The following is a 26,314-nucleotide window of genomic DNA, read 5'->3' as shown; positions in this document are numbered from 1 at the left end:
TTAGACGTCAGTACCGCCCTCCAGACGTCATTGAAGACCGAATGCGGCCTTAGGGGTAAAATGAGTTTGACACCCCTGCTCTAGACCATCCCATATAATTCATTATTCTAAACCGGGGTAGGCAACTATATAGATTCAGCCACCGGTCGATTTTTGTCGGAGGGGATGATCCAGATGCCAGAACATAATTATAATAATTTGTACACTGCAAATTGACTACAACGAGCCAAACATTAGATTGTATTTAAAAATAGAAATAATTTCATACTTTGATTACATTGAAACACGATCACATCTAGTTTTCTGTTCGTGGAAGTACTTGGTGAACAGATTTCTGCATAGTTCCTGGTGATTGTAGTCTTTTTTTGACCAGAAACTTTGGGGGGTCCGCCTGTTGGCCCGCAGTCCGCCTTTTCCCGAACCCTATTCTAGATCATTCCCTATCATTGAACCAGGTTCTAGATCATTCCCTATCATTCTAGAGAATTCCCTATTTTTCAACAAAGATATGTCAAACACCAGAAAGGAAAGAGAAACCTAATGTCATTATCAATGAAACCCAACCTCATTGGGAAAACCCAGGCACAGATGATACTAACAATGATGAGGAATTGCAGGTACCTTGTGATACGTCAGACATACACCTTTGTGAGTGCAGAGGGAGTTTTGTTAACAGCAATACAAATAAAAAGACTATTCCCTGCCTCCTCATTCCCAAAATGATATCAACACATGTTTATATTGTCAGTAGTTGAATCATGTCTTTCAGACTACACATCTTAGTCAGACTGTACCCAAAGTTATTCAGCCGTATGTTCTCTAGTACAAACAGTAACCAGTGGAAGTACAGTAACTTCTATATTCTCCAGTAACTTATGTTCTCCTCTTTTATTTCTACCTCTATGGATATTTCGGGGGTCAATGACCTCTGTGCATTTTACTGATGTAATTCTAATGAGTCAGACACCTTTCACCACTGATGTCCTGTTAGTAAAATACAAAGTCATTTTACATTACAGATGTGCCTTGAGTTAGAATTCTTGGTCATTCTAATTTCTGTCATAAGCAATGAGAGCAGAGAACGCTTGGGTGTTTATATTTTTAGCCATATGACTTAGCAGCAATTACAGTCATGGCGTAAGATGCTCCAATTTAACTAAAAAAGCAGATTGGGAAGGTATACCAAAGAAAATGTATTGCATACTTACACTACAACAGTGATTCTCAACTAGGGAGCCTCAGACTTTTCAAGGGGCCTGGGGGGGACAACAATTTTCAGGCTGACGCTATTTGCATGTGTCGTGTCTTTGGCTATGCCGAATTAAGTGATATGACATGCTAACTTATAAAATGATTTCTCTGTAATTAATATTACCTAATTAAGCTAATCATGTAAATGTAATTAACTAGAAAGTCGGGGCACCACGGAAGAACATTTATAGAGCCGTTATCTTCCGAATAAACTCTTAAAATACTTAGTAATATTTTACATCGATAGCAGTCAATATTAACCCTTATCTTATTTTCAGTCTCATAATGAAAGTTGTAAATTCTTGGCTATCTTCACGAACCCTGGCTAACAAGTTGAATCAGCAATACAAAATTGGGTTTAATTATTTATTTACTAAATACCTAACTAATCACACAGAATTACAAATACACAGAATACAATGATGTCATACAGAATTCACCCCTGGTGAACGGAACCTGTATGAAAGCTGGTTACACAAAGGAAAGGGGGTTGGGCTTGAATGAAAGAGCGGGAAGATTTAGGAACACAGAAACAGCAGCTATGCTATCGTAAATACATTATCTTATGCATTCTAAATTACCGCCCATTTGGAAAAGGAAAATGCAATAAATATTTACTCTGAGCTGCGCTTCGGTAGATTGGTCGTAGATGCTGGCCGGGTTGGCCAACAGATCTTCCTGTTACTCGGAAGAATGTCTCTGGTGGTAAATTGGATACGTGGTGGTATCTTCGTCCGTCTGTTAGACTGGATCCGTCGTCCGTCCTTTCCTAGCCCACGTCCACAGCGGCCGCTGCTAACTCAACGGCTAGGAAGTAGCACTTCTGTAGTGAATAAGCTCAAAGTTCATACCAGTTCATACCATAGCTCACGCCGAGGTTGGCTTAGTTGACATGTGTGTCCTTCTAACGTAGAGGCTGCAGACCTCCCGTACTGGAACTACCTGGTTATCTTTTCGTCAAAGGCTTATATAGTGGAGCGGGGGAAGGATGTGTTTCATCGTTTATAACCCCTGTCTCTTCACAGGGGTGGGCCACTGATCAAGCAGGGCATTTTCCTTATGAAAACCCAATTCTCTCATTTGGAAGCTAAAATTACATTTAATCTCCTAACAAACAATTTCAATATCAAACATTTCAATTGCATAACAATTCCATGTTACTCTGATAACTAGAGAGTGTATACTTTCTCAGGTACCGTTTATGTCGTCCTGTCATCAGTCATAATGTCTAAGGTGACAAGCGAACTGACATACATACTCATTACGTTATCAAGCATATTTCCAACTGGTTTTATTACCAAAATATGGTTCCTTTCCCCATTTGTTTGATGTTCCCAGACTCTCTATATTTAACAGGACAGCAGTCCTTCAGTAGGGTCAGTAAGAGAGGGGAAGGGAGAAAGATATTTATGGGGGGGGTCATAAACCTTACCCACAGGCCAACGTCATGACACATGACAGGCCTCAAGAAACAAAAACTAAAAACAATCAAACCAAAATAAGTTTTAGTTTGGTACTATTTGAAATACAAAACATGACATGCAGCCGGTAGATGATGGAGGCAGTGTTTTGGAAACGGATGTAACCTTTGAGAATGACGACTGGAAGAAGGCAAGATGGCAAATGACTAGGTTATGTGAGGCAAAAAGAAGGGTGCGAGGTTCAAACCCAAACCGACATCTGCGAAATACAAGCAGAGTACTTTCTTCTGAGTCAAGTACAGGAGAGATAATGCCATGTTCCGCTCCTGAAAACCCTGAGCAGTCGACGGATAGTGAACTCTCTCAAATTGAACCTAACAGAAGTGAAGAGGAAAAACCTGCGCCGACAGGTGAGGTGAAGGCTTCCGAGTCTCACACCAATGATCAGGAAATTGCCTGAGATGACTCTGCCCGGTAGGAGTATGATTCATGGAGAAAGTGGATCCATGCCTTTTGGCCGATCCGTTTGTGGAATCAGGCTGGGTGAAGAGGAAGTTGGGTTCTGTGAATTCGGTCAAAGTATCCAGAAGTGGACTCGCGTTTCCTGACTCGGAACGAGAGCTGTGGCCTGCTTTTCTCTCCGGAGCAGAGCGCAGCCGAAAGGAATGATAACAGGGGTTGTGTTGAGGTGGATCGACTGCATTTGAGGATCCCCCGGTGTCTGTGATGCACGTCGTTTGATGAGACGCAGACCCGGAGGGGAGCGCGAGACTGAGGAGACCCTGTCTGTCCTTCTGAGTTTTCATGTAGAGTGTTTGCCTCCGAAACATGACCCGCCAAGCCGTGCTTCTTAACACCCACCTGCTTAACCCGGAAGCCAGCCACACCAATGTGTCGGAGGAAACACCGTTCAACTGATGACTGAAGTCAGCCTGCAGGCGCCAGGCCCACCACAAGGAGTCGCTAGAGCACGATGAGCCAGGTAAAGCCCCCTCGGCCAAACCCTCCATTAACCCGGACGACGCTGGGCCGATTGTGCACCGCCATATGTTACTCACGGTCACATCCAGTTGTCACACAGCCTGGGTTCGATCCCAGGCTGTAGTGACGCCGCAACACTGCGATGCAGTGCCTTAGACCACTGCGCCACTCAGGAGGCCCAACATGCATCTTTTTTCAATGTTAAATTGACTGTCATTGAGAAAATAAAGGTTTCATAATGTATTTTTTTCTAACGTCCTTTCTGAATTTCAAAGTAATCCGAGAAGTAATCATGTAGTTTTTCAAAACTATCTGTATTTTCAGTTTACATGTAATCAATTACACCCCAACCCTGTTTGTGGTTGACTCGTAAGAGTATGGGGTTACTTTGATTTGCAAACTATGCCAAGGTAAATGTGCCCTTTGCCAAGATCTTTCCACCTTTCTCTCTGTCTTTTCAATCAATCAGCCTCTGCTCTGAGAACCCCCCCTTGTCTTTCCTGACAACAGTTGCTTTTATCATAGTTACGTTGTTTGAATTCACTTAAAGAAAACTTTCTTCAACTCTGACCACCACCATGACAACAAATAAACTGTCTACGTGTTTTTCAGTGGCATTCTCTCGGCCTTGGGAAGTCTTCTATCTCAAGCATTGGAAGCAAAACGAAAGGCCAAAGAAGGGTCCCCAGTGAAGGAGATTGACATTTCAGGACCTGCCCGCTTTGCCATTTATGAGTGGTCATTGAGATGCTCCCGAGTGGTGCAGTGGTCTAAAGCACTGCATCTCAGTGCTAGAGGTGTCACTACAAACCCTGGTTTGATTCCAGGCTGTATCATAGGGCGGCGCACAATTGGCCCAGCGTCGTTCGGGTTATGCTTTGGCCGGGGTAGGCCGTCATTGTAAATAAGAATTTGTTCTTAACTGACTTGCCTAGTTAAATAAAAGTCAAATAAATAATAGTGATTAAAGTCATGTCCAAATCACTTCATTAAGGTTGTTTCTTGTTACAATGTAATCTATTGCAATTTACTGTAAATTGAACACAGCCATGATATTTGCCTTGTTTTTTTCAGGTTGCTCATTACTTTTACCAACTTATGGAGGTGTGATGCCTTCCACTGTTCCCTACTGCATGGTTAAACGCTTCCTCTTGGATCGCCTTATCTTCGCCCGTGCATACCTGCTGGTTTTCTTTTGTGTTATGGACATCCAAGAGGTTAGTCAGCTGCCCCCTTAACAACTCTCCTGCACCATACACCTGAATTAACTCTCACTGCTTGGATCCGATAACCACCAGAATTGGTATTACTCTGTGTGGTTCAAATTTTAAGCAGGGATTGCTTATTAGTCTGTCAGTTAACATTGGCCCTAGTGAAATTATGCAGTACTTCTCTGACAGTTCATTTCCGTTAGTGGTTAATGAATTACTTTACAATCCAGACTATTGTTTATTTATTTAACCTTTATTTAACCGGACAAGTCACTTAAGAACAAATTCTACTGCTAACCTACAAAGCATTACATGGGCTTGCTCCTAGCTATTTTTCCGATTTGGTCCTGCTGTACATACCTATACGTACGCTATGGTCACAAGATGCAGGCCTCCTTATTGTCCCTAGAATTTCTAAGCAAACAGCTGGAGGTAGAAACTTCTCGTATAGAGCTCCATTTTTTGGAATTGTCTGCCTATCTGTGTGAGAGACGCAGACTCTGTCTTGACCTTTAAGTCTTTATTGAAGGCTCATCTTTTCAGTAGGTCCTATGATTGAGTGTAGTCTGGCCCAGGGGTGTGAAAGTGAACGGAAAGGCACTGGAACGACAAAGCGCCCTTGCTGTCTCTGCATGGCGGGTTCCCCTCTCTCCACCGGGATTCTCTGCCTCTAAACCTATTACGGGGGCTGAGTCACTGGCTTACTGGTTCTCTTCCATCCCGTGCGCCTAGCCATGTACTGTTATAATCTCAACCCGGCACAGCCAGAATAGGACTGGCTGCCCCTCAGAGCCTGATTCCTCTCTAGGTTTCTTCCTTGGTTCCTGCCTTTCTAGGGAGTTTTTCCTAGCCGCCGTGCTTATACATCTGCATTGCTTGCTGTTTGAGGTTTGAGGCTGGGTTTCTGTATAGTACTTTGTGACATCGGCTGATGTAAAAAGGGCTTTATAAATACATTTGATTTGTTGATTGATTTACAATGACGCCCTACCAAAAGGCAAAAGTCCACCTGCGGGGACTGGGGCTGGGATTAAAAAGTAAATAAAAATATAGCACAAAACACACATCACGACAAGAGAGACACCACAACACTACATAAAGAGAGACCTAAGACAACAACATAGCATGGCAGCAACACATGAAAACACAGCATGGTATCAACACAACATGGCAGCAGCACAACATGGTAGCAGCACAAAACATGGTACAAACATTATTGGGCACAGACAACTATTGTCATGCCTGTACATTCATTTTAATACATTCAAATGCTGTTTTAGGATAAGAGGTGGGCAAACTCCAGGACAAAGTGAATAGTAGTGCCTATACAGGTGAGCAATTCTCATTGGCTTTTCATTCAAGGATGCATACATTTGGAATGTATCGTGGTGCTCTGTTGCCAATCTGTGTTTTTGTGTTTTCAGTTTCAAGTGCTGTTTACCACATTGGTGGCATTATTTTGGAATGCTTACCTTGCATCTGTGAGGAAGTGAAGCCTCCAAAGACATTCTCCCAAATTACTGAATGAAGAGGGCACCGTGTGTGTGTGTGTGTGTGTGTGTGTGTGTGCCTCAGGAGTTACATAATGTTACAAGGGCTGGCCTGTGAATGCCAGTGCAGCAGGCTGGTACAACCAGGCAAATTAACTGGGGTGGTGCTTAGGACTTCGGTCAAATGCTACACAAGGTGCTACACTAATGAAATCCTAACACATTTATTGTGTTGCTCACATGCAAAATAACTTAGAACTGAAATAATAAGTCTTAATTGTATTCTTACTGATATTTAAAATATTGAATTAATTGAAACACTTGAGTATGCTTCCTTTGTGCCAATGTGTATTTTGGTTTGAGCAATGGTAAATACATGTTACCTATTCTTCATAGATACATATTTATATTTATATAATTTAAGACGAAGCAAAGCAAATGTGCTGTAGGAAATGAATACTAGTAACTGTTTCGGCCTTGAATCAAACTCATTTAAAACCATCTGAACATGCAACGTTTAGGATTTTCATCAGACCATGAAACATTGTGTATATTGCTGACAAGGCCGGCCTGTAGTTTCCCCATGTGGACTGCCTTGTCTCAGTTTGAGTCAACTCAACTGTAAATGTTACTGCTTTGTCTCTATCATGTCAAATAAGGGAGCAATAGCACAATGGACAAGAAACTGACCAGTACCTTATGTTGCTTTATCTTTTCTTTTGAGTTAGAGCCGTGACAATGATGGTTGACAGTTATAGTTTTATACATGTTTATTACTTGATAACAATCTCATTAATATATGCCTATATCAGCCATGCTTAATTTAATGTTTACAATTGAATACAAATGTAGAACAATTCACATTTTTGTTCAAGATTGATTGCTTTTTCTCTATAGACATGGAATGCATAATAAGTTAAGGGCTTCATGTGACAGGTGGTTTCAGGTCGATACTGGGTTTCTTCAGCCTCCCCTTAGACGGAGCGTCAGATGGATGGTGCTTTGATTTCTGATGTTGTAGTACTCCAGCGTCTGGCAATCCTCGAGCTGCCTACCCTCATGAATCAGCCTCTGTTGGTTGGCAGGGACTCCCTCCTTGTTTTGTACCTTGGCTTTGAACTGGGTTACAGTCTCACCAGGCACCACATCATATGTGTGTGTCTGGCCCTTTTCGTTTTTCAGGAACACCTGGATAGGAGCGGGCTCCGTAATCAGCACCATCACTTTAGATCCTGAATGCAGGCCGTAGTCGCTCAAAGTTTTTGAATCATCGCTGAGACTGATGTTGCTCCCATTGACACCTAACAGCCTCTGCTTTGTTGTGGCCACTTTAAAGTGTTCTTCAATCAAACTCTTGAGAGACCCCACAGTGGTGTGTGGCTGAACTGTCAGGGGAAGTGAGTTCCCGTTCAAAAGTGTTATAGTGAGTTCCATGATAGATATCTGAAAGAGGATGTAATGTATTATTTATTTGGCCTTACATTAGCATAGCTCAATGTTTTGAATGAATTCATTTAGTAACACAGGTGTAATGCTTTATAACTTGTTAAAAGCATGTATGATCCTTATAATAAGGCTAACAATATGTAATGTTTTGTCTCTAGCCAACATTTCAGCTGACTCAACTGGCTGGTATATAATGAGAATCATTATGAGATGATTGAAAGACATAAGGGAGTCATACACACTCATGACAAGTTATACTGTACAATGCATTATAACTTTTATATTTACCTACAGGCTTTAACATTACCATTTGTTCAGCCCATTGTAATAACTAACAAATTATAAGATAATTTGCTTGATATGCTGTTAAGCTTTTTTCTCCAGTACATTTCTGTAAGATAGGCCTGTTGTAGCTTAATAATAGAAAATGACTTACATGTTCAGTAGATATTGTTGAGGAGTTGTTGTGAAGTCTTGCAAGTTTGTTTTAAGAAATACTGTTGGTAAATCCGTATGCTGACAATTGAAACTCATCCGATGAAAGATGATGATAGCTCTGTCAGTGTACATCTGAGCAGTCTATTTAACATCTGATCTGCCCCGCCCCGCCCCTCAAATTGAGATTCGTTTTTCCCTCGCTGCCTCGCAGGTTTCGGTTTCCATTATAAAATAATGATATAGTCGGCTGCTGTTTGCAGAAAGTTGAGTGCAATAAATTGTTTCTTTGATATTTCCCAATGACAACTTGCCCCCATTCAAAGTATTCCCAATTTTGATTTAATTGATGCATATCACACTGAAATTCACAAAGATCACTCTAGCTCAGGGGTGTCAAACATTCGGACCGCGAGGGGTTCCAATCCGGCCCGCCGGTGACTAAAAATGAAACTACAGTTTTTTGACTGTCTGTCCAGCTCTCTAATAATCGCTAGACAGCCGGGGAGCATCGACAATTCATAATTTTGAGGCAAGGAAATATTTTTCTTTAGACGTCAGTACCGCCCTCCAGACGTCATTGAAGACCGAATGCGGCCTTAGGGGTAAAATGAGTTTGACACCCCTGCTCTAGACCATTCCATATAATTCATTATTCTAAACCGGGGTAGGCAACTGGTCGATTTTTGTCGGAGAGGATGATCCAGATGCCAGAACATAATTATAATAATTTGTACACTGCAAATTGACTACAACGAGCCAAAAATTAGATTGTATTTAAAAATAGAAATAATTTCATACTTTGATTACATTGAAACACGATCACATCTAGTTTTCTGTTCGTGGAAGTACTTGGTGAACAGATTTCTGCATAGTTCCTGGTGATTGTAGTCTTTTTTTGACCAGAAACTTTGGGGGGTCCGCCTGTTGGCCCGCAGTCCGCCTTTTCCCGAACCCTATTCTAGATCATTCCCTATCATTGAACCAGGTTCTAGATCATTCCCTATCATTCTAGAGAATTCCCTATTTTTCAACAAAGATATGTCAAACACCAGAAAGGAAAGAGAAACCTAATGTCATTATCAATGAAACCCAACCTCATTGGGAAAACCCAGGCACAGATGATACTAACAATGATGAGGAATTGCAGGTACCTTGTGATACGTCAGACATACACCTTTGTGAGTGCAGAGGGAGTTTTGTTAACAGCAATACAAATAAAAAGACTATTCCCTGCCTCATCATTCCCAAAATGATATCAACACATGTTTATATTGTCAGTAGTTGAATCATGTCTTTCAGACTACACATCTTAGTCAGACTGTACCCAAAGTTATTCAGCCGTATGTTCTCTAGTACAAACAGTAACCAGTGGAAGTACAGTAACTTCTATATTCTCCAGTAACTTATGTTCTCCTCTTTTATTTCTACCTCTATGGATATTTCCGGGGGTCAATGACCTCTGTGCATTTTACTGATGTAATTCTAATGAGTCAGACACCTTTCACCACTGATGTCCTGTTAGTAAAATACAAAGTCATTTTACATTACAGATGTGCTTTGAGTTAGAATTCTTGGCCATTCTAATTTCTGTCATAAGCAATGAGAGCAGAGAACGCTTGGGTGTTTATATTTTTAGCCATATGACTTAGCAGCAATTACAGTCATGGCGTAAGATGCTCCAATTTAACTAAAAAAGCAGATTGGGAAGGTATACCAAAGAAAATGTATTGCATACTTACACTACAACAGTGATTCTCAACTAGGGAGCCTCAGACTTTTCAAGGGGCCTGGGGGGGACAACAATTTTCAGGCGGACGCTATTTGCACGACAGGCCTCAAGAAACAAAAACTAAAAACAAACAAACCAAAATATGTCAAGTTTTAGTTTGGTACTATTTGAAATACAAAACATGACATGCAGCCGGTAGATGATGGAGGCAGTGTTTTTGGAAACGGATGTAACCTTTGAAACTGACAAAGTATCTAGAAGTGGACTCATGTTTCCCGACTCGGAACGAGAGCTGTGGCCTGCTATTCTCTCTGGAGCAGAGCGCAGTTGAAAGGAGTCATAACAGTGGTGGGGTTGAGTGTTGAGGTGGATCGACTGAAGTTTTGGATCCCCGGTGTCTGTGATGCACGCCGTTTGGTGAGACGCAGACCCAGTGGGGAGCCCGAGACTGAGGAGACACCCTGTCTGTCCTTCTCAGTTTTGATGTAAAGTGTTTGCCAGATAAAGTCATGCTAGGGTATATAAGTTATCCTGTGAGAGCTTTTGTTTTACGAACCCGCTATGGTGTTTCAGGTGCCAAGTTTATGGTCATGTTGCAGCAGTATGAAGGAGGGAGATTCGGAGGTGTGAATTGTGCAGGAGAGCATAGTTCAAAGGAGTGGGTGGTTTTGGTGTTCAACGCGCAGTGTTTACATTTTTAGGGCGGCCATGTTGTTGGGGATCAGAAATGTCCCGTGCGAGTGAGACGGGTTGAAGTTTCCAGGGTGAGAGCAGTGCAGAAAGTGTCATGCTGAGGCAGTGAGGAAAGTTAAGGATGGTGGGGAAAGGGTGAGGGACCCTGAGAGGATCCCTGTGAGTAGTAGGCCTGTACAGAGTGACCCGTACAGTTTGTGCATTGGTAAGGTTGGCTTTTTGGTGTTTATTGCTATGGTCATTGCCTTTTTCCCCCCCAATTCCCTTTTTTGTGAACAAATGTGCAATGCATTTTCCGAACTGTGAAAGGCACCAATAATCAACAAAGCCTCTAGTCTGCCCGAAAACCCCACGAAGAAGAAAACATGCAGACAAAAAACAGTGCAATTTGTGGGCAGGGGCGCAACCTGGTGGATGTGGTAGGTGGTTTTTGACGGAACCGGAAGTCAGTGGATGGAACTGGGTAGCCTAACTACCTTAAAGAAGCGCAGAGATCCTCCGACAAAGGTTTGAGGGTACCGATCTCTGGAGATAAGCAAGAAATAACATTATACGAGCTTTAGAAAAGAATCACAGCAACCACAGAGGTTGCAGGTCTGATCAGCGACACAGGAAGGTAGGTGACCTATCATGTACTTTTCTGCAAACCCAAAACATGGCACACGAGTCAGCTAGGCTAACTTGCTAGCTAGATGCTAACTTGCAACCGAAGCTAACGTTACATTAGTTAGTAGCTATTTGTTGTCGACAATTTGCTGGTTAAGTAATGAATGAACGGGCTAATCTGGGTTTTACATGTGAGTACAGATTGGGAATCCAGGCAGGTAGTTACCACGAGGCGATATGAAACGTGTTATGTTTGAAATATAGAAACTATCAAACTAGTTAGCTAACCACTGTATCCCGCCCCCAGCCATGTTATCATTTTTGAAAGGAAACATCACATGAATAGCTAGGCTAGCTTTAGCGTAGCAGGCTACCCTAGTCGAGAAGGGTGTAATTTCGTCCCGCAATTCGGGGCGTTCCTGTATATGCAGGAGCCCCTCTTTATACTTCTATTGGTCCATTTTAAAATACAATTTAAGATAGGACTCAGACGGGGGCGCTCCAGTACACTAGGTGGCGGTAGCCCATTCACATACACGACCTTTAGCGCCTATATATTGGTGATCGAATCTTCTGTCTGGGGGTTTTGTTAAGAGCCCCACGCTTGCTGTAAACGTTACCAAACATCTCTTGCTGTACGATTTGGAAACATAAGGAACCTATCTTTGATATGAGCGAGAAATCCTAATAAATAAAAAAATTACTCTAGGTTTTTATGTGGTTAGGGTTCCCACACAGACATATTTCCATGTTACAGCGCTTATATATGGGCGACGGGCGTACTGGTGCTAGTTCTGTGTCTCGGAACACCGGTGTGTAAACGGAAGACTGAGGCCACAAACGTGTTGTGACTGAAAAATACTGTCTGCTGCAACTGTTAAAACTGGTTAAAACAGCTTACAGTAAGTGTATCTTTAGTTTGTTACATTTTTGATGTGATATGAAAGCAGATATTTGTTTGTAGAACCGTACTGCAATTGAAAATGTATCCACGTTTAGCTGGAGTATTTGGCTGACAGGCCCATTATCCTCTAAAAAACAGACCACGTTAAGTTTCTTTAGTCCATTATTGGTCTAGGACACCGGTAGACAGTGTCCTTCACCTCCGCCTGTTGGGCATTGTTTACCCGCACTTCCACAGGAGGTGGGAGGCCGGGGCGACACCGCTAGTTAGCTAGGTCACCAATAGACAACCTGAATATCAAGTGTCGCACAAGCTTGAAGATGGCGTGCTCGAGGGAGTGGGGGGCCTGTTCAAGCCGGAACCAATGGGATGCTAGAGTGGGGGGCGTTCCTGCAGATGAATGAATGCCCACATCCAGGAACTCCCCGAATAAGCGGGCCGCAATCAGACACTATTGTCCGGCTGGGATTTCGTCTCAACAGGGCCAGGTTTTCTGATAGCGACGGAATTTAGGCGTAACGTTGCATCATTCCTACAACAGCCGAAAATGTAACAACCGTTTCCCAAGCACCACGCTGACTTGCCTAGTTATATACAGGTACAAAAATGAGAGAATGGTCGCTAAGTGCGTCGTTGGAGCATTTGTTGATACTGATAGGATAGAAAGTGAGCGCTGCTCTCAGATCAGCTTCCTCCATTCAAATCATTCCTAAACATAATTATTTCACAATACTGACGACGGATCAGCTTCTAGAGATATTACCACATACGGCTGCAAATATTAAGGTGGCTTATTCTAATGCTTACTCAATAAAAATGACAAATCACCGATTTGGTGGCACATTGCATACGTTTGTAAGTCGCTCTGGATAAGAGCGTCTGCTAAATGACTTAAATGTAATGTAAATGTTAGGCTAGTCCTCATAATTAAATATATTGTGACAAATTAGACAACAGCCTACATGTAGCAAAATAGAACTCAATTGATTTAACATGAAGTGCGTTTCAATATGATTGAAAAAACCTATAGCCTACTGTTTATTTTAAAGCAGTCATGCTTCAAATGAAAACCGATATATTTTTATACTTCGCTTGTTTGTATCAATTGCAACGACATTGGCAACTAAGTAATTGTAGTCAACTTTTGTTCTGAAGTTATCAGCGGCCACAGAGAGACGGGTCAACCATGTGATTTGATGTTTACGCGGAAGCACCTAACACACTTAACATGTAGTTAGCGTTTCTACGAGTGGTCTGAGGCAGGCATTAGATTACGAGCGTTTAAGTGCAACGTTAATACAGATGGTTTTGTTACAACTTCGATACTTAACGATGCTCCTACGAAGGTTCTAACGATGAACTTAACCTTAAGATGCTTTTGGGAAACCGGGCCCTGGTGGTTGAACCATTGGGTGTGGGTTGGGGTTTGATTAATACCTAGCTCTGTATTTGAGTTGTGTATATGTTGCAGTCTTGATAACATGTACTTGTAGGGGGTTGTTTGCAATGGTAATCTATTTTTGAACATTTATGAATGGCAGAAATTAGGGGTCAAAACATACATTTGAGTTCAGGGAGTGTTCAGTATTGATAACGGCTCTTTTTCCTTCAGGATCAGTTCAGTTAACATCATGGCAGATGGCAGGATCTACGTGGGTAACCTTCCAGCTGATGTGCAAGAGAGGGACATTGAGGATATATTCTTCAAATATGGCAAAATCAGAGACATTGAGTTGAAGAACAATAGAGGCACTATTCCCTTTGCCTTTGTGCGCTTTGAAGATCCACGGTAAGATAAACGTCCATGAATGGATTTCTTACTCGTTGACCAATAAGACCAGATTTACATTGTCATTTTAGTCATTTAGCAGATGCTCTTATCTAGAGCGACTTGAGTTAGTGCATTCACCTTAAGATAGCTAGACGAGACAACCACATATCACAGTCATAGCAAGTACAGTTTCCCTGAACTCGGTAGTAATGAAAAGATGGCAATGTGCTGGACGGCCGCCGTTTTGCGAACTCCGACTAAACTTAGCTATTTTGTGATTCATTTGGCATTTACTTTATTTTCACAAAATATGTTATCATGAAATATAACATGCTGCCACTTAATGAACTGTATGAGGCTATAAACAATCAGGAAAACTTGCATCCAGAGGCTGCCTTTCTTGTCGCCGGCAATTTTAGTTCCGCTTCATTAAGACACACGATGCCCAACTTTCATCAGCATGTCTCCTTCACAACTAGGGGCAATAAAGTCCTAGACCGCGGTTACTCTGCCCACAAACAAGATACAAGGCCCTCCCTCGTCCGCCATTCGTTAAATCAGATCATGGCTCCTTACTCCTGCTTCCTGTTTACAAGCAGAAGCTCAAACAGGAAGTACCCGTGACTTGCTCCATTGTGAAATGGTCATTAGAATCAGAGGTTATGCTTTAGGACTGCACTTTTATTCAATATTTTTTTGCTTAGATATTGCAGAATTATTGTGGGTTCTATCAAAGTAATTGTTTGCATAATTTCCTATTTTCCCCCCCTAACCCTACCTAAACTAAAGGATTGCAATACTTAGGCTTCTACTTCCAGTTTATACATACTATATACATTTTACGGACATGGTACATTTTACATTAGTTATCTATTTTTGTTGTTATTATTATTATTATTTTAAAAAAATTATTCCACCCTTCAGCTACCCTTAACCCCTCCCATCTCTAAAAAAAACCATCGCATCTTGATGTCTACTTGACAAATATTTAACTGTGGTGGGATGTTTCAAAACAGTTCTGAACCTTTCTATCATTAATTAACAAAGATTATATTGTTAACAATTTCAAAGAATGTTTTATTATCAATTAGTATTTTTCAGTTTAACCATAATATTTGAAATATTTGTTCTGTTTCTTTTTTGTGTGTTAAACTGAAATTGCAACCAGATTTCTATGGCTTGTTTTAAAAAGTGATAGTTTGGAGATTATTTCAGTTTCAAATGACCGAAAGTGACAGGTTGTTATCTGAATAAATAACATGCAATTTTTTAACATGGGGTGAGCCATTCTTACAAGTCTGCTGGAGAACCAGTTTGAATTTAAGTATGTATTATTATTTTTTTAAGCCTTTAGTGAGAGGTTCAATGCTTTAATATTGAATAATTTTAGTCTTCCAAATGTATATTCATTTTATAAATAGGGCTGTTGAATTTTGTCTGGCTTGCCAAATAAAGTGGAATCTCTTTGGCTCATATAATACATTTTTTAAAGGTATTCCAGTGTAGGCAGGGCCATCAGTAAATGGGTATTTATTTTTATTTAACTAAGCAAGTCAGTCAACAACACTTTCTTATTTACAATGACGGCCTACTGAAAGGCCTCCTGCGGAGACGGGGGCTGGGATTTCAAAATAAATAATAAATAAAACTGGGAAATGATTAAACAATTCATTAGTTATTTTATTTTTTTATTTTATCACAAATACAGTGCATTCGCCAAGTTATTCAGACACCTTGACTTTCAGAATTTGTTACATTACAGCCTTACTATAAAATGGATTCAATTGTGTTTTCCCTCAATCTACACACAATACCCCATAATGACAAAGCAAAAACAGGTTTGTAGAATATTTTGCAAATGTGTATGTATAAAAAATCACATTTACATAAGTTTTCAGACCCTTTGCTATGAGACTCGAAATTGAGCTTGGGTGCATCCTGTTCCTACAACTTGATTGGAGTCCACCTGTGGTAAATTCAATTTATTGAACCTGATTTGGAAAGGTGCACACCTATCAATATAAGGTTCCACAGATGGCAGTGCATGTCAGAGCAAACACCAAGCCATGAGGCTCCAGAGAGGCACACCGGTCTAAGGCACTGCATCTCAGTGCTAGAGGCATCACTACAGACCCTGATTCGATTCTAGGCTGTATCGCAACCGGCTGTGATTGGGAATACCATAGGGCGGCGCACAACTGGCCCAGCGTCGTTAGGGTTTGGCCAGGGTAGGCCATCATTGTAAATAAGAATTAGTTCTTAACTGACTTGCCTAGTTAAATAAAGGTTAAATCAAAAAGTAAATAAAATTGAAGTCAAAGGAATTGTCCTTAATGGTACAAAATGTGGGAAAAGTCTAGGGGACTGAATACTTTCTGAAAGTACTGTAGACAAGTATTTACCTTCCCATGGAAGCAAGATCTTGTATATTTTTTGCTAACTTTCTATGAAAATGTATTGAATTTATTTATTTCACAATATGATTACAGACTATGTCCACTTCACTGTCAGACCATTTTAATGGTAAACTACACGGTAATGTAAAAGTTGTATTTTTTTAGTGATCCAATACGTAATGTGTACACATCATCCAGAGAGGTTAAATACATTATCTAGGTCCTCTGAGGCTGTGCAGGGATCCATATTGTGGATTTAAAAGAAAACATGAGTCGTCCTCGTACAATGACCCCTTTGATTTTAAGCCCTGGATGTCTAGCCCCTTAATATTACTGTTGGATCTGATTTTTAATAGCTAAAGTTTCCATGGCCATAATAAATGGATATGGCTATAGTGGACAGCTTTGTTTTACTCCTCTTGACAGTTTAATACTTTCTGAGAAGTAGCCATATTTACTATTTTACACCTGGGGTTACTATACATAACTTTAACTCATTGTATAGGAGATTCTCCAAAATGAAAATAATTCATGCATTCTAGTCCTTTTGAAAATCTGCAATGAATACCAGGCCTGGTATACCATATTTTTTTTAAGTGTTCGATTGTTTCCAGTACTTTATCTCCAATGTATCGCCCATGTAAAAACCTGTCTGATTAAGATAAATAATATTCGACAATACCTTTGAATTCTAAGCACTAAACATTTTGCTAGAATTTTGGCATCACAACACTGAATTGTAAGGGGTCTCCAGTTTTTTAGGTAGACTGGATATTTGCCACATGGGTCCTGTTTCAGTAATTGTGAAATCAGACTTTCTTGCTGAGTATCTGAGTCTACCAGTTTTTATAGGAGCGGTTGAAACATGTTAACGGACCAACCCTGAAGTTTTCCCTGACTTGAAGGCTTTAATTGCATCTTGAAGTTCCTTCACGTGAGTCTTTCTTTACAGCTATTAATTTTTACACTTAATTGTAAGGATTCTTTTCCTATTAACTTCAGTTGGTGGAGATTGAGGAACCTGAAATGAAAACATGCTTAAAGTACTTTGCCGCCTCTTTCAGAAAATCATTTGTAACAAGATTCTTTAAATAATTTTGGTAGCATTTCTATGTTGACGATTAAAGTTGGTGCATTTTTCCCAATATTCCATCCAGTTCACTTTGTTTGTATAATATATTACGCTTGAGATTTTTTGAATATGTTCCTCAATTTATTTTTCCTCTAACTTATTCTGGCCTCTAAAGGCACATTTAAAAGTGTCCCGTACCTTAAAGGGGATCTGCTGTACCTATGTTATGTAGAATAAAGTCCATTATAAATTCTTGGTTAGAAACAAGTTGTCATCCAGTAGGTTTTTATTACATTTCCAATATCCTCACTCTCGTGGATATTCTGTATGATTAAGGTGTACACCAATTATTTGATGGTCTGACTGCATTCTGTCCCCATCAACACTTTAAAACTTTTGGTGCCAGAGAAAATGACATGGTCAAGACGATCAACTTGATTGAGCCTCTTTCATGTATATCTCACTAGGTCAGGATATTTAAGCCTCCATATATCCACTAGTTCCAATATATCCATAATATTTGTGATTTCCTTAAGTGCATGAGGGTGATAATATGTAGTGTGATTACCTTTTATGGTCCATCGAGGTATTTAAACCCGTATTTTAATCTCCCACCATAATAACTGAGTCGTATTGCTTGTTAACTCGATAAATTTTTATATATTTTCAAAGAAGCCTGGATCATTATTTGGAACATATAGATGAATGAGCCAAGTATGTTTATGGTCCAATAGCATATTTAGAAGGATCCACCTTCCTTGAGGATCTGTTTGAACAGTTTGCGCATTCTGCTCAAAATGATTGTTAATTAATATCACCCCTTTTGAATTTCTTTTCCCATGGGAGAAATACACTGCTCAAAAAATAAAGGGAACACTAAAATAACACATCCTAGATCTGAATGAAATAATCTTATTAAATACTTTTTTCTTTACATAGTTGAATGTGCTGACAACAAAATCACACAAATAATCAATGGAAATCCAATTTATCAACCCATGGAGGTCTGGATTTGGAGTCACACTCAAAATTAAAGTGGAAAGCCACACTACAGGCTGATCCAACTTTGATGTAATGTCCTTAAAACAAGTCAAAATGAGGCTCAGTAGTGTGTGTGGCCTCCACGTGCCTGTATGACCTCCCTACAAGGCCTGGGCATGCTCCTGATGAGGTGGCGGATGGTCGCCTGAGGGATCTCCTCCCAGACCTGGACTAAAGCATCCGCCAACTCTTGGACAGTCTGTGGTGCAACATGGCGTTGGGGGATGGAGCGAGACATGATGTCCCAGATGTGCTCAATTGGATTCAGGTCTGGGGAACGGGCGGGCCAGTCCATAGCATCAATGCCTTCCTCTTGCAGGAACTGCTGACACACTCCAGCCACATGAGGTCTAGCATTGTCTTGCATTAGGAGGAACCCAGGGCCAACTGCACCAGCATATGGTCTCACAAGGGGTCTGAGGATCTCATCTCGGTACCTAATGGCAGTCAGGCTACCTCTGGCGAGCACATGGAGGGCTGTGCGGCCCCCCAAAGAAATGCCACACCATGACTGACCCACCGCCAAACCGGTCATGCTGGAGGATGTTGCAGGCAGCAGAACGTTCTCCACGGCGTCTCCAGACTCTGTCACGTCTGTCACGTGCTCAGTGTGAACCTGCTTTCATCTGTGAAGAGCACAGGGCGCCAGTGGCGAATTTGCCAATCTTGGTGTTCTCTGGCAAATGCCAAATGTCCTGCACGGTGTTGGGCTGTAAGCACAACCCCCACCTGTGGACGTCGGGCCCTCATACCACCCTCATGGAGTCTGTTTCTGACCGTTTGAGCAGACACATGCACATTTTTGGCCTGCTGGAGGTCATTTTGCAGGGCTCTGGCAGTGCTCCTCCTGCTCCTCCTTGCACAAAGGCGGAGGTAGCGGTCATGCTGCTGGGTTGTTGCCCTCCTACGGCCTCCTCCACATCTGATGTACTGGCCTGTCTCCTGGTAGCGCCTCCATGCTCTGGACACTACGCTGACAGACACAGCAAACCTTCTTGCCACAGCTCGCATTGATGTGCCATCCTGGATGAGCTGCACTACCTGAGCCACTTGTGTGGGTTGTAGACTCCGTCTCATGCTACCACTAGAGTGAAAGCACCGCCAGCATTCAAAAGTGACCAAAACATCAGCCAGGAAGCATAGGAACTGAGAAGTGGTCTGTTGTCACCACCTACAGAACCACTCCTTTATTGGGGGTGTCTTGCTAATTGCCTATAATTTCCACCTGTTGTCTATTCCATTTGCACAACAGCATGTGAAATTTATTGTCAATCAGTGTTGCTTCCTAAGTGGACAGTTTGATTTCACAGAAGTGTGATTGACTTGGAGTTACATTGTGTTTAAGTGTTCCCTTTATTTTTTTGAGCAGTATATATTCCCCCTAGTCCTTTTTCCATACAACTTCATCTAAAGGTGTCGAATGAGTTTCCTGTAAACAATAGATATTATATTCCTTCTTTTAACCAGATAAACTGATTATTTTCATCTGCTAAGCCATTACAATTATTACTAGCTATACTTTTCACCACTTACCATAATGAGATACAGGTTTTGATTATACTTATCATAATGTTTGTAAACGTACCATGATAATTGAGTGTCCATATAGCTATACAATGATATTTGCACTGTTAAGCATACTGTAGCTGCAACTAAGTATGCCTCTAATTGTCTTCCTATACTCCACCCGCTACAACCTCCCCCATCCCAAGTTGGGTCGTCGTCCCAGTGACTGGCTAACCACCCTTGTACACATGGATCCAAGGGCCTTTAAGAGAGAGGGGCCTATCCTTTAAAAAGAGCACATGGTGCCACCTACGTTACAGACCCAGATTCACATCCAACAGCATTTCTAACGCCTTCGCCTTGTACCGCATCTAGTTACTAAAAAATATGTATACTGAACAAAAATATGAATGCAACAAATTCTGACTTTACTTGTTAAGAGTTCATATACGGAAATCAGTTAATAAAAATGTATTAGGCTCAAATCAATGGATTTCACATGAGTGGGCAGGGGCGCAGCCATGGGAGGGCATGGGCCCACCCACTGGGGTGCCAGGCCCAGCCAATTCGTTTTCCCCCCATAAACGGGCTTTATTACAGAAATAAATACCCCTCCGTTTCATTAGATCTCCGGGTAGCTGATCTCAGACGATCCTGCTGGTGAAGAAGCTGGATGTGGAGGTCCTGAGCTGGCGTGGTTGTGAGGCCGGTTGGACGTATGGCCAAATTCTCTGAAACTGTTGGAGGCAGATTATGGCAGAGAAATGAACATTCAATTCTCTGGCAATAGCTCTGGTGGACATTCCTGCAGTCAGAATGCCAATTGCATACTCCCTCAAAACATGAGACATCTGTGGCATTGTGACATAACTGCACATTTTAGAAACCTTTTACTGTCCCCGGCACAAGGTCCACCTGTGTAATGATCATGCTGAATCAGCTTCTTGATATGCCACACCTGTCAGGTGGCTAGATTATCTTGGCAAAGGAGAAATGCTCTCTAACAGGGATGTAAACAAATTTGTGCACAAAATTTGTGAGAAATACGCTTTTTGTGCATATGGAACATTTCTGGGATCTTATTTCAGCTCATGGGACCAACACTTTACATGTTGCGTTTTATATTTTTGATCAATGTGTATATGTATATAAAATAGCAGTAAAACTAATTCAAGAGTTCTTTATTTGTACTATTTTCTACATTGTAGAATAGCGAAGACATTTAAAACTATGAAATAACACACATGGAATCATGTAGTAACCAAAAAAGTGTTAAACAAATCAAAATGAGTTTCTTCAAAGTAGCCACCCTTTGCCTTGATGACAGTTTTGCACACTCTTGGCTTTCTCTCAACCAGCTTCACCTGGAATGCTTTTCCAACTGTCTTGAAGGAGTTACCACATATGCTGAGCTCTTGGTGGCTGCTTTTCCTTCACTCTGCGGTCCAAACCATCTCAATTGGGTTTAGGTCGGGTGATTGTAGAGGCCGGGTCATCTGATGCTTCACTCATTGCTCTCCTTGGTCAAATAGCCCTTACACAGCTTGGTGGTGTGTTGGGTCATTGTCCTGTTGAAAAACAAATGATAGTCCCACTAAGCGCAAACCAGATGGGATTGCGTATCGCTGCAGAATGCTGTGGTAGCCATGCTGGTTAAGTGTGCCTTGAATTCTAAATAAATCACTGACAGCGTCACCAGCATACCGCCGCCACCTCCATGCTTCACGGTGGGAACCACACATGCAGAGATCATCCGTTCGCCTACTCTGCATCTCAAAGACAGTAGTTGGAGCCAAAAATCTCAAATTTGGACTAATCCAACCAAATTACACATTTCCAACAGTCTAATGTCCATTGCTCGTGTTTCTTGGCCCAAGCAAGTCTCTTCTTCTTATTGGTGTTCTTTTAGTAGTGGTTTCTTTGCAGCAATTTGACCATGAAGGCATGATTCATCAAGGCAAAGGGTGGCTACTTTGAAAAATCTAAATAGATTTTATAGTTGAGATTCAACACTATTTTGGTTACTACATGATTCCATGTTATTTCGTAGTTTTGTTGTCTTCACTATTATTCTACAATGGAGAAAATAGTAACAATAAATGTAAAACCCTGGAATGAGTAGGTGTCCAAACTTTTGACTGGTACTGTGTATCTTAATTCATTCCCACAGTTGATGAATTGTGCGTAATAAAAGCAAAAATCTGCGTTTTTGTCAGTCAGATGCATACTCACCCCATCCCTCCGCCACAAACACCTCTACCCCTCTCTCCCCTTCCACTCATAGATCGACCTACTGTTTCCACTTCACAGTAACAGCACTTAGTTAACCAGTGCTGCTCTAGCAGGGACTTAGCTGTCCTGTTCAACTGTAAGTGCTGTTATTGTGAAGTGGAAAAGACCATCTAGTTTAAGATACTTTTTGAAGAGGTAGGGTTTCAGACATTTTCGGAAGATGAGCAGGGACTCTGCTGTCCTGACGTTAAGGGGAAGCTCGTTCCACCATTGCGGTGCTAAGATGGATAAATAGACTGACTCCCATATGCAATGTGTTAATCAAATTGACATGTCCTTATGTATCAGGGATGCTGAGGATGCAGTCTATGGGAGGAATGGTTATGGATTTGGAGACTGCAAGCTTCGCGTTGAGCACCCTCGCTCTGCCTCCTCTAAATTCAACGGTTCTATGGGTGGTAGTGGTCGAGGGAGTGGGGAAGGAGGTCCCGGTGGTCCTAAAGGGAGGTTTGGGCCTCCTACTCGGAGATCAGAGTTCAGAGTTATTGTGACTGGTAAGTGGATAAAGTCTGTGCTTTTGATTTTTTTATTCAAAGCTCCTCTCTTCCTTCCATTTACAGCATGTTAGATGTACCCTGGTATTGTTGGGCGTTGCCTATAAAGGCCAAAGTTCTCAATGATTTGGTCTCTGTTCCCACAGGTCTGCCTCCGACTGGGAGCTGGCAAGACTTGAAAGATCACATGAGGGAGGCTGGAGATGTTTGTTTCACAGATGTTCAGCGGGATGGGGAAGGGGTGGTGGAGTTCCTGCGCAGAGAGGACATGGAGTATGCCATGCGGCGCCTGGACAGGACAGAGTTCAGATCACACCAGGTAACTAAACAGTCAGATCCTCAGCTATAGTGTTTAAGAATGCGTTTTCAGGACTTTCTCTGACATGGACATCTTTCAGGGGGAGACTTCATCGATCAGAGTCCATGGAGAGATGGGAGCCAGCAGAGGACGCTCGCGGTCCCGTTCCAGATCCAGGGGACGGTACTCACCCGCTTATCAAGGTCGCGGCTCTCCACCCCCTCGTTATCAGTCGCCCCCTGCTCGCAGATTGTCTCGCCATAGCCCCCCTCCACGTCGCCCCTCTGCAGCACACCGTAGCCCATCAAGCCGCAGCCCACCCCCTCGTCACTACCGATAGTCTACCTACAGGAAGGAGCCAAGACTGGTGATAACTTTCTTTTGTGTTGCTTTTTAAGTATGTCATGTGCATTCCACTATGAGGACTGTCTCCAGAGGACTTTTTAAATGGTGTAGACAGAGCGAATGGGCAGATCTGCATTTGCCTCACATTCTCATTGATTCATTCTCAGACCTAGGATATGGCGGTTTAGGGATATTTGTGAAGGAGACTGCATACTAGAGGAATACACCATAATACAGCTCTTTAATGTAGTTTAAAAAAAATAAAAATAAATCATGTTTCTCTAAGAGCCTGTCTTGCCTGCCCTGCCTTATAGAAGGTTGCCTCGCAAGTGTTCTCCATTTTGTTCCTCTTTTTTATTTTACGTGAGAATGAAATTATTTCTTTCTCCTGCCCCATTCTCAAAATAATCTTTGTATCTCGTAACAGCTTTGTTAAAAAGTGTTATTTTTTTCAAATAAAGTGAGGACTCTTAGTATGTTTATTTGTTTTAGTTCCTGAATGCATGAATTGTACATCCATTGGTTGCCTCTTTAGTCCTTGATAATCATTTGCAGAGCACCCACAAAGTATGTACCATTGGAGTGATGGTTTTCTGCTTTTTCAACATAATGTTCAGAGAATACATTGCATACATAAGGGAGTACACACACACGGATCAACAACACTGGATGATCTTTCTTTGATTTGGCTTCAGTTCGTCTGGTTTGAAGGTACCTTAATACATGCCAAGCCCTGACCCTCTTGATGGTTGGTCAGTCTTTATCATTTAGCCATGGATTTCTTTGCAGAGGTCTCTGTCAAATGAAATACAGTATCCAGTCATTAATTTACATTTCAGTAATTTAGCGAACTCTTATCCAGAGCGCCTTAGTGCATTCATCTTAAGATACATGGGTGGGAATACCACAGTCAAATTTAGCTATCAGCAAAGTCAGAGCACATACTTTGAGTCAGAACTCAGAGTGCTTCAACATGGCAGCTCTCTCCTCTCTCTTCGGTAGTGGAATGTTACCTGCAGAGAAAAGAGCAATTTAAGTTTCATGATATACAAAATGGGGTACTGCCGCCTTCAGAATGAACAACGATATTAACTCCAATTCATGAGCTGATAAAACAGTAGCCAAGCTTCTCACCTGGCGGTGCCACAAAGTACTCCTCCACTGTGTTTTTAGAGAGCTGGAGCAGTTCCTCTGCACAGTCACCCTCTGCCACGGCATCCTCCCTCAGATACAGTGCCCTACAGAACAGAGGGTTTTCAATCTGTGAGACTAAACAAGTCACCTTAAGGTTAGGTAGGTAACTATTGGTTCCCTCTCCAAAGATTACTCAGTATTTGTAGATCTGAAGCAGTTGGATAAGGGCAGTAAGCAAAATGTGATTGCTCAACCAAACCTTCAATTAAACACTTCCAATGGTTTACCACTACCCAATTCCTTCAGATCAAACACTGAAGGGCTAGGGGTTGCTTCAGAATCTGCCTGAGTCTAACCTTTCCTCCAGAACTGAATCCATTGGGTCAACCCCATCTGTGTCAACAACATGGAGCTGATCTGCAAATCGGATGGCTTTCTCCAGACAGGCCAGCCCCTCCTGGTTGCGGAAATCCACCAGGGCTAATCGCTCCAATTTGTCAACAAGGTCTACAGGAATTTGGCAAGGCTGTAAGGAAAAAGCTTATAAATTAGAATTTGTCACTAACATATAGCCATTTAAGTATTTGATCTGGCTTAATTTACAAGCTAATAAAAACCACTTCATTAACAAAGTACAGTATACTAACTGGGGGTAGCTGGTTCTCCAATACAGGCTCCCATGTTGCTACCCTGGGCACCTAGGATTGAAACATTTACATGGGCAATACAAGAAACTGCAACCACAGTCCACATGTGTACGATATGCTGTACTGTACATTAGCTAGTTAGCCTAGCGTAGCTAATCACTTACCTTAGAGTTGCTAATTCGGGTACTGTATTGATGTACTAAAGTTATCAGATGAGTCCAACGACAACAGCTAAAGTTTTGCTTGGATTTTCGGTCCTGTGACGTTATGGAAGCTCCTGTGACACCTTGGTGGTAGCACGAAGACCCTAGATTAAATGCTAGGGTCTGTAATCTTCGTGTATAATTCACTACGACATACATGTTATGCTGGCTAATGTAGCTAATTTGCAAATGCCTATGCAATTCCTATTACGATTGCGTAGCTAGCTAGTCAATTTAGTAAACTAAGCAATGGTTAGCTAGATTTTATGAGCGTCTCCGTTGATTCCTGGAACTCAAAAATAATTTCAGTCAACAGCTAACTGGCTAGCTAGCAAAGTCGAGTAGGGGAGAATATCAATTACATCCTACCGGCTTTTTCTCCAAATCCATTGGAGAAGAAAGTTAGAGGGGCGGGACTTCTGGCTTTCTCATCCAATGGGTTTTGAGAAGGAGGTGACGCAAGGAGTTTTCAATTGAGATTCTCCCTAAGCATTTTCTTAGTCAAGGATCTTCTCTGTTGACTGTGAAATGACTTTCATGGTTGACCTTAGTCAAACAGACAAGATGCTTTCTACACGGACAAAATGTTAGATGTATTTCTACTTTTTATGCAAATCAGAGATTATGAAATAAGGACAGATGTTTTTAGAATCACTTCCATTTTGTTTGATGTTTCTATTACAATAAGAATAGCAGATTTTATAAGAGATTGAAATGCATTCTTTATAATTTGAAGTATTTCTGTCAAAACAACACTTTTTTATGCAAATGAAAGGTTGTAAAAGTAAGCCAGACCTTTTTAGAATAATTTGCATTTTGTTTAATGTTTCTATGACAATCCATGAAAAAGTTATTGCAAACAAGAGATTTAAATGCATTTTTTTTTAAATGATTTGATGTATTTCTATCAAATCAACACACATTTTTATGTAAATGAAAGGTTGT

At 41.4% G+C, this 26,314-nt stretch overlaps 3 protein-coding genes across 4 annotated transcripts; 1 reads left to right on the top strand and 2 right to left on the bottom strand.

Moving 5' to 3' along the window:
- Positions 1–7,293: 7,293 nt before the first annotated feature.
- On the bottom strand, positions 7,294–8,324 carry LOC100136541 (ISG15-like protein). The gene is given in 2 exon segments (NM_001123640.1): positions 7,294–7,797; positions 8,237–8,324. A coding segment is annotated over 1 exon segment (471 nt). The 5' UTR covers positions 7,789–7,797; positions 8,237–8,324; the 3' UTR covers positions 7,294–7,317.
- A 2,720-nt stretch (positions 8,325–11,044) lies between these two features.
- LOC106584994 (serine/arginine-rich splicing factor 9) lies at positions 11,045–23,858 on the top strand. Of its 2 annotated transcripts, none has more exons than XM_014170711.2 (5): positions 11,045–11,276; positions 13,783–13,959; positions 22,537–22,742; positions 22,889–23,061; positions 23,141–23,858. In XM_014170711.2, exons 2-5 carry the CDS (start codon positions 13,802–13,804, stop codon positions 23,378–23,380), a joined length of 777 nt encoding a protein of 258 aa, XP_014026186.1. In that variant the 5' UTR covers positions 11,045–11,276; positions 13,783–13,801; the 3' UTR covers positions 23,381–23,858. The 2 variants fall into 2 exon arrangements, with proteins under 2 accessions (XP_014026186.1, XP_014026187.1); XM_014170712.2 differs by lacking the exon at positions 11,045–11,276 and adding an exon at positions 11,891–12,168.
- Positions 23,721–25,651, bottom strand: gatc (glutamyl-tRNA amidotransferase subunit C). The gene is made up of 6 exons (NM_001139604.1): positions 25,331–25,651; positions 25,167–25,217; positions 24,876–25,045; positions 24,520–24,623; positions 24,331–24,398; positions 23,721–24,180 (listed from the first exon to the last, which is right to left on the bottom strand). The coding sequence occupies exons 1-5, from the start codon at positions 25,526–25,528 to the stop codon at positions 24,337–24,339; spliced, it is 585 nt and encodes a 194-aa protein (NP_001133076.1). The 5' UTR covers positions 25,529–25,651; the 3' UTR covers positions 23,721–24,180; positions 24,331–24,336.
- Positions 25,652–26,314: the final 663 nt, after the last annotated feature.

This window comes from Salmo salar, chromosome ssa24, assembly GCF_905237065.1.
Source record: "Salmo salar chromosome ssa24, Ssal_v3.1, whole genome shotgun sequence".
NCBI lineage: Eukaryota > Metazoa > Chordata > Actinopteri > Salmoniformes > Salmonidae > Salmo > Salmo salar.
The sequence above is the reverse complement of the archived record's forward strand: the minus strand, read 5'-3'. Positions and strand labels throughout refer to the sequence as shown.